The following is a 12,739-nucleotide window of genomic DNA, read 5'->3' as shown; positions in this document are numbered from 1 at the left end:
GATGTTAAATCCCCAAATGCCACACAGTGCTCAGGATTCTTAAAAATAACAAGGTTTTTTTTACAAGTTAAAGCAGGCTTTTGTGAGTAAATTTGGGCATCTAGTTTCACTTCTAACTGTAACTATTGCAAATTGAGGACAGTGAATTTCCCTGGTGCCCGAAATAATCATAAATGGCTTTGGCACTGAATGAAAGGCAGCACGGGAGGGAAAACTTAACTCTTAAAGTTCATTTTCTGTATTGTTGTTTGTCTAGTTTAAATCCAACAGTTGATGTAACAGCTGTAAGCATCTTTTGCTGTCACATTTGTGAGAGGATTCCAAACTTTTTCGAGGATAGTATTGTAATGTGTCTCTAATCTGAATTTCAAACACTCCATCTTCTTTTATAGTTATTAATCTGGGGAATGAGGTTACAATTTCTTTAAATTGCTATAAATCCATCTCTCTATAAAACTTGTTCTTTTTGAAGGATATATTTGTTGCTTAATCAGAAACAAGAGAGTGGTGATTCATACCTGTGCTTAAACTGCTCAAAGCTTTTGTTGGATACAGAAGCACTTGTCTCCATTCTCACAGTAGTATACTTCAAACCACAGTTGCTCCGAAAATGTGCATTTAACATGCACAAGATTTTTATGTTGCTAACTGAAGTGCTCAAATACTTAACTGTTGAGTACTCTCAATTCTTTCATCAAAGCAGCTACTCCAGTGTTTTTCATCCTTTCTCTTTAAAACAACATTACAGCTGTGACAGTTTGGGCAAAAATAGAGAAGCCAAGTGTATGTTTTTGAGGCTTTTTTAAACAGTAGACCTTTTTATTGTGTTTTGCTGGATGTTTTGTTTTTGTATTCTGCTGTTTGGATATAATTTTAAAGTGATATCCACTTTTCACTTGTATGTTTTTTTTCTTATGTAATATTGACACTTGTGGTACAGTTCTGTGGTCTGCACAGACCTTCACTGCCACCAAAAGCAGGCGCTCACCTCTTCCCGTCGCTGATCTGTCAGTCTGCCCCCATGCTACCATCGCGGGCATTGGCATCTGCCATTCCCACTAGTGATTTGGGATGAGGAATAAATCGAAGTTTAAATTAATACGCAGGAAGGTGGAAAGAAGGTGGAGCTGTCTCATGGTAATTCTGCTCAGGGACCACTACACACCAGGACTTGTTTTCCTGCAGGAAACGGAGATCGGGCAGAAGAGAGTGCTTCTCTGGTTCTGCGCGTAGGGTTATGCCGTTTGATGCACAGGCATGTGTAAATGGGTCTGGTGTGTTTGGTGCTGGTAGGGAAGAAGCTTACACAGGTATGAGCTTAATCTAGTGTGGTAGGTGAGAGAGAAAGTCCAGCCCTGAAAGAAGCCTGTCTTTGGCAAAAAAGTTGAAAATCTGATTGTTATATTCAGACGATGCATGTGACACAGAATGGAAGACGTGTGAAATGTGTTGACAGGACAAGAGGGAATGGCCTCAAGCTGCCCAGGGCAGGGTCAGGCTGGCTCTGAGGAAGGATTTCTGTGCAGAAGGGGCTGTTGGGCGTTGGAATGGGCTGCCCAGGGCAGGGGGGAGTCCCCGGGATCCCTGGAGGGGTTGAAGAGTCGGGCTGAGCCAGCGCTGAGGGATCTGGGGGAGTTGGGAACGGTCAAGGGGAGGGTCATGGTTGGGCTGGAGGAGCTTCGGGGGCTTTTCCAACCTTGGTGATTCTGTGAAATATAACATACAAGATAGTCAATAAGCTGTCACATTTTCTTGCCCAGAAAGGGGAGCTGTTCAGATCTGTTGGTTACATGGAGAGCTGTATGGAAGCGCTCTCTCGCTTGCAGTTGTACTTCCCAGCTCGTGGTGTCATATTTGAAAAGGAATTACTGGGTTAGTCCCTCAGTGAAGTACAAACCCTGTAAGATAGGACAAGATAATCTCTCCCCAGTTCTGTTTCTGGGGCACAGCCCAGAACTCACATGTCAGTAACGTATTGGCTGTCTATGTTGGAAATTTGGGGGCAGTAGAAGTGGATGGGTAGGTTGAAGCCTCGGTGCTGCGTCTCCTCACACCCCTTGCAGGGCTGACTGTGGAGGTGCTGCCATTTGGATTCCTGTGCCAAATGTCTGCACTATACACATGGATCAATGGGTTCTGAATGAAAAAAAATGCTAGTTATGTCCTGGAAGACCTTGCAGTAGCAAGGTTGGCTTTGCAACCTTATGCCCCTAGTAAGCAGTGTAGTTTTGGAAGTAGTACTGGTACCGGCTCAGCGGCTTGGGAACAGGGACCTGGTGTACGTGGTAACTGCAGACAGCGAGGGGATTCACTGCAGCTCTGCACTGCTGCCCCCAGCCAGAATCCTCCTGCAGATACCCGCTGGTGCCCCAGCGATGCAGGGAGTCACCCCGAAACGGCCTCTGTGGCTCTGTGGAGTCAAGCCACCAGGCCACTGAGCTAAAGGATTAAACAGGTCTCAGTGTGTCAAACCAACCAACCAACCCATCCTTAAATGTGTCAACGATGCTCATTTTAATTCTGTCTCTTAAAGTAACAAGTAAAGCTTGATTATCTTTATTCCTTAATTTCTGCTGTGCTTTTACACCTGGTTAGACAGATTTATACTGTAACTGTTATGCTGTCGCTTGCACATTAATTCTGAGCATGTTTTACAATCTCTTTAGTTTTGTTTTGTTCTCCCTGCGGAGAAGGGTTGCTGGTTTTGTTTCTGGCTTGTTTGGGGGAATTTGTTGCAAGGGGGGTTGGATACATGATACTAGTCTCTGCCAGTTTATGAGCCTTTATTTGTAGTGCTGCCATCATAACACATGTAATAGCAAAACTGATTAATGCTTTTAACCTGGTTTCAGGATCCTGGACCACCACCACCTTCACCGCTGATGGGTTTGAAGCCGTTGCAGCTACTAGAGATCAAAGCTAGGGGAAGGTTCGGTTGTGTATGGAAAGCTCAACTACTAAATGAGTATGTTGCGGTCAAAATATTCCCTATTCAGGTAAGCAGAAGTTCTTGGTGTCGCTTGTAATTTCATAATGTTAAACCGGCTTTTCTACTCACAATAAGAGGCTTTTATTTTAGAGAATTTTCAGTGTATACAGGAAATCTAGATAGAAATATCTGGAGCTGAAAAATGCACAGATAGAATTTTATTGAATTAAAATCAGCATTTTAATGCAAACATGTAATTGAAAGAAACTCTGTGAAATTCATAAAACTACGTATTTGGCGTGACTAGTTTCAAGCAGCTCTCTCACGTCTCTGAGAATGTAATATTTTTCAAATTAAATTGTATTTAAAGGGAACATCCTGAAATGCAAACCTATAAGGTGATTGTTTCTATTAAATACGCCTCAATTAAGTGAAATAATATTTCCTTCCCACCGAGTACCCTCTGAAAGCCATGTTTTAGAATAGATTGTGTTCATAATTTTAAGATCCAGTCTAGTTAAAGAATACAAAGTGATCATACATAATGATATCAGGATAGATTTTACATTAATTAAAACCACCTCTGCTACATGAGGTGAGGAAATGTGCTTGTGTGTTCTGATGATTAACCAAGCGTTCACTTGCTGAATAAATACATGTGCAGGTTCTTACTCTTTAGGAGAAATGGCATGTACTTGTGCTGGTTTCAGCCATCAGCACAACATAAATTAAATCTGAGACTTTGTTCATTATTTTTAATTAAGGAAAACCTATTTCTAATTCTTTGTGGGGTTCTTGCAGGTTAAGAAAATAGAAAAATTGAACCATGCTCTTCAGACTAAATCAGTTGTAATGGTTTGCATTATGTAGACTCCAGTCCTAATCTACAGCTTTCTGTGTTGCCCTGGTTCATATCTGTGAAAGCTGAGGTTGTTTTCAGCAGTTGATGTTTGTTTATAACAAATTTTAAGTTTTTCAGACAATTTTCTACTATATGTGAGTATGCAATGTATGTGAAGACAGTTTTTCAGATTTTTTTTTTTTTTTATATTTTAGGTCAGTAGTTAGTAGCACAAATACTGCTATTAGCATAAACATTTGTAACTTTTAATCAGTCATCCTCATAATGTTAGTAGCATACGCTATGCTTTCTCTCCTTTAGGTAGCAAATCCTGTCTTGCCAAAAAAAAAAAGTTTTAGTCATTTTGACAGCTCATTTATAAATGCACAGTAAATTGTAGGAGAAAGTCCCTCTTACTGCCGTTATTACAGTATTAACTTGGTTTGATGTTGTTCTTCTGTTTAAAGGACAAACAGTCATGGCAGAACGAATACGAAATTTACAGTTTACCTGGGATGAAGCACGACAATATTTTGCAGTTCATTGGTGCAGAGAAACGAGGCACTAGCATTGATGTCGATCTCTGGTTGATTACAGCATTTCATGAAAAGGTACAGTTAGTTCCAATGTAGTTTATTTTCTTTATGATTATGACAGAGGAAGAACAGCCTTCGAAATGTGTCACAAATGTGAACTTGAGACAGGTAAGAAATACAATTTAAAATGGCTTTCTCTTCAAGTTAGCTTGTCTCTTTTCAATGGATATGAATTTATTTAAATTTATTTTCAGGCAGCTGAGAAAGTTGTCATCAGTCTTTACTTAATGGAGGAGTTGTTTTCGAAAACAAAAATTCGTTCTACTTTTTTGCTTCTTAGAATGTGTATTTTTGAATATCCCCCATCTAAACCTGCCTAAATTAAGCTCCATCTTGCAGAGATTCTGCTGTTTTTTTTCCTCGTATTAGCGGACTTCAGTCTATATGAATGAAGTGATACCTCTCAATCTGTTGTGATAACGGCAATAAATCTCATTAAGGATGTGGTCACTATTTTGTTTTATCCACTTAATTTATTTTGTTTTAATGCATGTAACTGTCACAGAGATGTAAGTACAGAGAGAAAACACAAAAAGCACCCAAACTTAAATTTAGCCCTAGCACAGGCAAAGAGGCATTAGATGTTACCTGTAGCAGATGTGAGAAAATGCAAATTTGTGTGATATGGACATGCCATCACGTTAAGGCAAGCTCATAGATCATACTTCTAGTTGTTAATGTTACATTCTTCATTCTGACTTTTTCGTCTCGCTTCTGCTTTAATAATTCAGAAGTCCAATCAACTATTTAAAATTTTTGACAGATCTTCACAGTCAAGTAGAAAATATCAAACTAATTTGGCCTTTCTGAAAAGTTACTGCCATTTTTTTGTTTGTTGTTTGTCTAAGAGTTTTAAAAATCTTGTTACTGTTGGAATGATGGCGCCTGAGATAACTCTCATTGCTGGAAATTATGAATGTTTTATTTTATTTTTAAAGCATAGCCTCTACGCTTTGACAGCTCTTTGTTTTTCCTCTTTGTGTCAGCTTTTCACGCAGCAGCATGTGCCACAGTGACATTTCACAAACGGGATAATACATAAATCCCTGAAAATGTCTGCACAGAGTGGGCTATAGAAGTGTGTTTAAATAGAAGAGCTTTATGTTGAAGAGTTTTTACTTCACATTATCTCTGTTTATTCAGAGTGTGTATTTCACTCAAAGTGTGTTGTGAAACTGGAGTTCACTGTTGTTGGTCCACGAGAGCAGACAGACTGTCAATTAAAGGCTCTCAGGAGTGGTCATACACATTTCAGTGAGATTCTTGAAGGTGAATCTGACCTGTAATTTCCCATGCCCGGAAGATGATAAATCATATTTGTAAAAGCAGAGTTGTCTTTATAAAGAATTTAAATACCTTAAGTTGGGCTCTCGTGTTTGACACTGAAAGTCAAGTGCAGTTATTGTCAGGTGTGCCGCTGAACTCGACTTGATTGTGCTCTTTGCTTGTTGAGGTGATGGGTAGATGCATCTTGATGCTAATTCATGGCCTAGAGGTGATGCAAAGGTTAATTTTTTTGTTGTTTAAACTAGCAGATGTTTGTGTATGTATGGTGTAATTATATGGTCCATCAGAAAACAGAGAAAGGCAGGCGGGCATATCGTGTTTTTGAATGACAGAGGCTGTCTCGGGCTTTGCTTTATCAAACTGATCTCTCAACTGTTTTTCTTTTTGGCTGCACAGGGTTCATTAACAGACTTTCTCAAGGCTAACGTGGTTTCTTGGAACGAGCTGTGTCACATCGCTCAAACTATGGCTAGAGGCTTGGCTTATCTTCACGAGGATATACCAGGGCTAAAAGATGGACACAAACCTGCCATCTCACACAGGTACAGTGTATGTAAAATACTTGCAGGTGATTGTTAGCATTTAACTTCGAGCTAAAGGATGGGGAACGTGGATAGATAGGAAGAATTCAGATAATTACTCAGAGGTATCCTCCTTCCAGAAATACTGAGAGCCCCTCATCAGAAAAATCTGCTCAGCCTAAGCAGAAATCTAGCTGCTGATTTATAGGACTTGGTGTGGTGATTGTGGTTAATGTCAGAAATTCTATTTTTTTGCAGTTAATTCTTTAAGTACTCTCTGCAGTATATGTAATACTTGGCATTATAGCCATCTGACACAACTGAAGCACTTATATACGTAACTTGAGGTAGTACTGAATGCCTTCAGACAGAAACATTTACTGTGAGTGCTGTTATGCCTGTTATTGAGGGTAATCGCTGGGTTTTTTTCAATGAGGTTAAGTATAGAAAGCTATTAATAGAAGTAGGGAGCTGAAGTGATAGTGGTAACCAAAATGGAAGGTAGGCATATAAAGTAAGAGAAACATCCAAATTCTGCAGAATTCTGGCTATTTCATGAGCAAAACTGCTTGGCTGATGGTAAAATGGGGGAGGGGGAGAGGTACACACAGGACAGATGGGAATCCCTGGATCGAGTCCATAAGCTTTTGTTTCTGCAGGAAATCACGTATCTCCTTGTTAGAAACAAATCAAGATGAATTTTCAGTGTTTTGTTTCCTGTTATTTAAACAAACAAAATGGAGTTGTAACTAAAGTATGCGGTACCTACATTTTCATTCTATTTCGGTATCACAGATGCTTATAAATCTGTCTGTATTTTAAAACTAAGCATAAAATGATAATTGCCAGTGCAGTTTCATACATTTCTGTAAGAATAAAGGTGTGCAAGCATGCTCCTAGGTCTTATTATAATTATTTTGTTGTTTAAATGGACTCCCCCTTTATAATTTTCTTGCCTTTCCCATTATAATTTTCTTCTTTTTGTTACATTACATTTTCCTTAGAACTTTATATGATATTTTGTGGTTTAGATCTCTAATGGGGTTTTTTTTTTTTTTTTCCCCTTAACTTGAAAGGGACATCAAAAGCAAGAACGTGCTGCTGAAAAATAATCTTACAGCTTGTATTGCTGATTTCGGTCTAGCTTTAAAGTTTGAGGCTGGAAAGTCTGCAGGGGACACCCATGGACAGGTAAAGAGATTTATTTCCATAAATGCAGATACAAACTGCATGTGAATGGAAGGGGGTAGTTTAGGCTGCCTTCCTGCACAGGACACTATCATCAACCCTATTTTCACTGACCTTTAAGGAATGTGGTAGCTTGTGATTTCTTCTCACAGGCTAAAAATTAAACAGTTCTCTAGATAATTACAGGTCACAGCCTTCACCCCATTTCACTACGTGGCCTCTCTTTCTCTCTCCCTTTATTTTCCTTGTTACTGGAGGATTTGGACAATAGAGTGGTTTTGGCATCTTTATTAATTGTTCTGAGATTCTGTTCATTAATTGAGGAATGATACTGGCAGCCAATTTCTAACTTTCTGACCTAGCAACAGTCACTCTCCTGAAACGACAGCAGCACTCATCAAGTGCTTGGCATACACAGGGAGCTGGTTTAGTACCATGTACTTTTAAAACAACAAGCTGGAGCTTAGAGTATTACGGTTTCTGGAAAACTAAATATATTTAATTTTAGGCAGAACTTCACAGTTTATCATTGAGCGATGAAAAATAAATCCTTACAATAAGATTTATGAAACCTCAGTAACACTGGTTAAGAGGAAGGGAGCTATTACATTGAAGGTTTAAATAGTGAGGCTCAAACATCTTGTAAGTTCTGATTTATTCAGGTGACAGAGTTCCATCATTGGCTGTGGTCCAAAACGACGGATATGCCCAGAGTTCTCACCTAATAGCTAGTTTTGTGTGATCTCTCAGTATAAATTGTACTTGTAGCTAGTTTTCCTTGGGTATTTTTATTACTACTCTCGTCATGGGGAGAAACATAAGCACGTTTCACATGCTTATGACATGAAAAAATAACAGTAGTGACCTGGAAGAAAATCATAGTCACAGAATAGTTTGTGTTGGAAGGGACCTTTAAAAGGACATCTAGTCCAACCCCCCTGCCATGGGCAGGGCCACCGGGACACCTTCCACTAGAAAATAAGAAATAGTGATGACAAGTAAGTTGAATTGTTATCCAAATGTGTTATTTAAAAATAGATTCAGATTTTCCTGTTTTGTAAGTATCCTTTATAGGGTCCAGTTTCCAATTCCTCTTACCTACCATTGGATAGAAGAATACAAGAAACTTCCCAGGACTTATCCTAAGCAAGGATAACCGTGGCAATTTTTAATCTTTGACCAAAAAAAAAAATTAGTACTGGCCTATGGTATTACTAGAATTGGCACCGCCTGGAGTGGTAATTGTGGTCCTGTTGGTTCTGAGTGTACAAATTTTTATGCTTTCCTTTCTTTGAAGGTTGGTACACGAAGGTATATGGCTCCTGAGGTACTAGAAGGTGCTATCAACTTCCAAAGGGATGCGTTTTTGAGAATAGATATGTATGCCATGGGACTGGTCCTCTGGGAACTGGCGTCACGCTGCACCGCCTCGGACGGTAAGCAAAGCCAGCTGGTCTGTGGAATGCTGAACGTTGTGGGAGAGGTGTACTGAAAGCAGGGAACGGGAAGGTACATCCTAAGTAATGAAATTTAATGAGGGTGGTGAGTCCTGTGGGGAAATGGATGAAACACCAACAGGGTGTAGTCACGTCACGTAGTCACTTCATAATTTAGTATTTAGGGGAAGTTGTTTTGGTGTTTGTTTTTTTTTCCCCTAGTTGCAATTTCTTCTGGTCATGGTGAGGAAAAGACTGCGGAACTCCTAACGCAGTATGTTCCATTTCTTCTGAGTTCAGCCTGACAGTCTCAGTGCCCATCAGTTCATCTTAAAAATATTGCAGCTTTTCCTAAACAAAAGCTCAGATGAGCTCCACATGGTAACAGAGACTGAGGAGATGATGCCTCCTGCCATGCACCCTGGGATGTGGACAGCGGGGCACTTACTCCTGTCCCAGCATAGTGAGGGAATACAAGTCTAAAAGACCTGCAGAATTTTCTTAGGACAGCACATATTTTATTACAAAGAGCACTGATGCAGTTAATCATTTTCTAGCTGCTTGTAAGCCCCACGGCCCCTCCTGAATCACGGTGAGCTTCAGGGCATCAGGGAGTCGGTTCTCTGCTGAGACACAGAGAAGTCTCTGGTTTAGCCAGAGGTGCCAGAGTGAGACTATGCCGTGTCACTTCAGTGCCTCCCTGCCTTCTTCTCATTACTAATGTAACATTAGTGCAGCTCGTACAGATGTTAGAAGGGAGGAATTTCTAATTGCTGACAGCTTAGAAACTGAAAACCCGGTAACGTCTTCAAGTCTGCAGCCAATACTTGGTTAGCTGGGGCCAGCACAGTTGTCTTCCTCAAAGCAAACCACTGCATCCAATTTTTAAGCTATCGGGGAAAGATACCAGATACCCTGTTTAAAATATGAATGACATTCTTAAATTTTGTAAAGAGAGATCTTTTATGGGTGCCCAGCATAAGCTGGAATTAATGAAGAACAAGACAGAATGCTCAGAAATGGGAGAGAGTTGCGTTTTCAGTACAGTCCCTAAAGCAGCCGAGTTCAGCAAAGGGAACGGGCTGGTTTGGGTTGGGCTGGCGATGGCGTTTGTGTAAAACTCCCCTGTGGGAACTCGCTGGAGCTGCCAGATACCCACATAAACACCCCGACCCGTGCCGCAGAGCTCAGCGGGGTGCTGCTCCGTGCCCAGCAGGGCCCTCTGCCTCAGCCCTTCCTGGCGCAGGAGAAGCCACGAGGGAGATTTGACTCTTTTAAAAACCTGTAGCTGTTGGCTAACAGGAGAGGCAGAGTCTTGCCCAGATCCCGGGGCCCGCCCCACAGCCCGTGTGGATTCCTGAGGCCTCGCTGTGCTGCGACACACGCGCATGGAAGCGGCTCTGGAGGTGGTGTAGGTCTCTGGCAGGGGCGGGGATTTTTCCAGGAAGTTCAGGAGTGATGGAAAGCAAGTTCCTGAACTACAGCTTGGTGCAGATCTAGTCACAGCTGTTGGTTTTCTCTCTGCAAAGAATTTTTTCTTTATTTTTTTAAAGAAAGTATCACTAAGTCTAATCAGCTTCATCTGTACCAGACTGTTCATTTCTTCTGTCTTCCCTGTCCTCCTTTTTTCAGCCTCTTGATCTTAGAGCACAGAATACGTATGACAGTAGCATAAATTGTATCATCTACAGCTGTGTAATCTATAGTTCAGCATATAAACCTCATTCTGATGAGGACAGACACCCCACTTAGCCTTCAACACACCTGTTTAGCCCCGGGCTGTGGTGATGGGAAAAGGGACGTGGTGGTTGCTGGTGTGAATTGTTTTCCACACAAGAGGCCATTCACAAGCAGCGTGGTAGTTGGGTGCCCGCAGAGCCAAGAACTGGGGAGGAAGAGGATGATTTACCCTACGGAACCAAATTGTTGAGGGAGAAGCTGGGGATCAGGGGAGCCTCTCCGTGCCCTTGGGTTTCAGCTGAAAGGGAGCTGGGCCGGGACATGCCACATGCAGGAGAGCAAAGCTGTGTGCCTCCTGGAAACGCTGCTGCTGCTTCACAGAATCACCGGGGTTGGAAAAGCCCCTGAAGCTCCTCCAGCCCAGCCATGACCCTCCCCCTGAGCGTTCCCAACTCCCCCAGATCCCTCAGCGCTGGCTCAGCCCGACTCTTCAACCCCTCCAGGGATCCCGGGGACTCCCCCCTGCCCTGGGCAGCCCATTCCAACGCCCAACAGCCCCTTCTGCACAGAAATCCTTCCTCAGAGCCAGCCTGACCCTGCCCTGGGCAGCTTGAGGCCATTCCCTCGGGGCCTGGTGCTGGGGCCTTGGCTCCAGAGACTCATCCCCCCTCTCTGCCCCCTCCTGGCAGGGAGTTGCAGAGGGCCAGGAGGTCTCCCCTCAGCCTCCTCTTCTCCAGACTGAACCCCCCCAGTTCCCCCAGCCGCTCCCCAGCAGACCTGTGCTCCAGACCCTGCCCCAGCTCCGTTGCCCTTCTCTGGCCACGCTCGAGTCATTCAATGGCCTTTTTGGGGTGAGGGGCCCAATGCTGAACCCCTCAGCGAGGGGCGGCCTCCCCAGTGCCGAGCCCAGGGCTCAGATCCCTTCCCTGTCCCTGCTGGCCACGCCAGGGCTGACACAAGCCAGGATGCCGTTGCCCTCCTTGGCCCCCTGGGCACACTCTGGCTCATTCTCACCCCCCCTAGTCCCTCTCTGACCGGCAGCTCTCCAGCCACTGCTCCCCAGGCCTGTAGCGCTGCTTTGTTAAGGCCTGGGTCACTGCTTGCTTCCCCCTGGCCTAGGGTGAGCTTTAATGGCAACAGGAGGTAAAGTGCTCCGGAACATTCCGATCTGTCTTCAAAATATAGTCCTCAGTCTTAGGTTTTCTTTTTTTTTTTTTTTGAAAGCAAAATTAATGGTTTCACTTTTTTTTTTTATCTCTAGGCCCAGTAGATGAGTACATGTTGCCATTTGAAGAAGAAATTGGCCAGCATCCCTCCCTTGAAGACATGCAGGAAGTTGTAGTTCATAAAAAGAAGAGACCTGTTTTAAGAGAGTGTTGGCAAAAACATTCTGTAAGTAGTTACACAACCACGTTCTTCAAAGTGCCATCGCAATTGGAATTTCAAATTTTGTTAATCCTGTGTTGTGTTTGTAATACTTTAGGGAAGAATTTAATAATTCTAATGATAATTAAATGGACTGTAAACTAATGTTCTTAAAATATTCTCATCTTGAGTGATTTGGAAGTTATTTTCACTTTTTTGGGTGAAATAAGAGATTCTTGAGAGTTACTTTTGAATGCACCTATAAAAAAATATATATTTTTAAGAAATAGTAGTTTTGCTTTATTACAGGAATGCTACAAAGTGAGTGTAGTAACATAGGGTAAGCAGTGTGTGGGAGGAATTTCTGGGATTGGTGAGGGGAAGAGCCTGCTTTCCTGGGCTGCTTTATGGCTAGAGGCTCGCAGTAACGCTGCTGCTTCTCCTGAGCAGTGTTTGTTCCGTTGTGTGGTTTTTCTGTTTTGTTTTTTTAAGAAAAGGGTTGTTAGAAACAATAGATGACAGTGTCTGTCTGCAAGAAAAATGAGGGTGTGTTACCATCTGGTCCCTGGCATTAGCATATTGCTGTATTAGCTGAGCGTTACTGTGGAGAGGAGTTAACTCCTGTCAGATACAAACCCCCTGTTGTGCTGTTTGATATTTTTTCCATTGAAGTTTCCAATGATTGCTGGAGGACCTGACCCCTGTCAAAGTGAGATCTTTGAGAATCCCCCGGTGGCTCCCAGCAGCCTGCGGGGCGAGGGGGGTTCCCTGGCTGTTAACACTGACACGCCGGGCTCCAACTCACACACGGCCTTAAAATTGGTTAAAATCCGGCAAAGATTCTCTGAGACTTGCCACCCTGGCCACGCTTGCCGCTGACTCTGTGCCCCTTCTTT

General features: G+C 42.5%; 1 protein-coding gene across 2 annotated transcripts in view; it reads left to right on the top strand.

The window, feature by feature from the left end:
• Positions 1–12,739, top strand: part of ACVR2A (activin A receptor type 2A) — a 69,520-nt gene that overhangs the window by 53,364 nt on the left and 3,417 nt on the right. For both annotated transcript variants that reach the window (XM_074910103.1, XM_074910104.1), the window contains 6 exons: positions 2,853–2,996; positions 4,238–4,381; positions 6,050–6,195; positions 7,251–7,365; positions 8,660–8,798; positions 11,740–11,870. In XM_074910103.1, coding sequence (XP_074766204.1) covers positions 2,853–2,996; positions 4,238–4,381; positions 6,050–6,195; positions 7,251–7,365; positions 8,660–8,798; positions 11,740–11,870 — 819 coding nt within the window. The remainder of the gene's footprint in view (positions 1–2,852; positions 2,997–4,237; positions 4,382–6,049; positions 6,196–7,250; positions 7,366–8,659; positions 8,799–11,739; positions 11,871–12,739) is intronic.

The sequence above is a fragment of the Athene noctua genome, chromosome 7, assembly GCF_965140245.1.
Source record: "Athene noctua chromosome 7, bAthNoc1.hap1.1, whole genome shotgun sequence".
Taxonomy (NCBI): Eukaryota; Metazoa; Chordata; class Aves; order Strigiformes; family Strigidae; genus Athene; species Athene noctua.
Note: the sequence above shows the minus strand (reverse complement) of the source record. Positions and strands in the feature narration are given on the sequence as shown.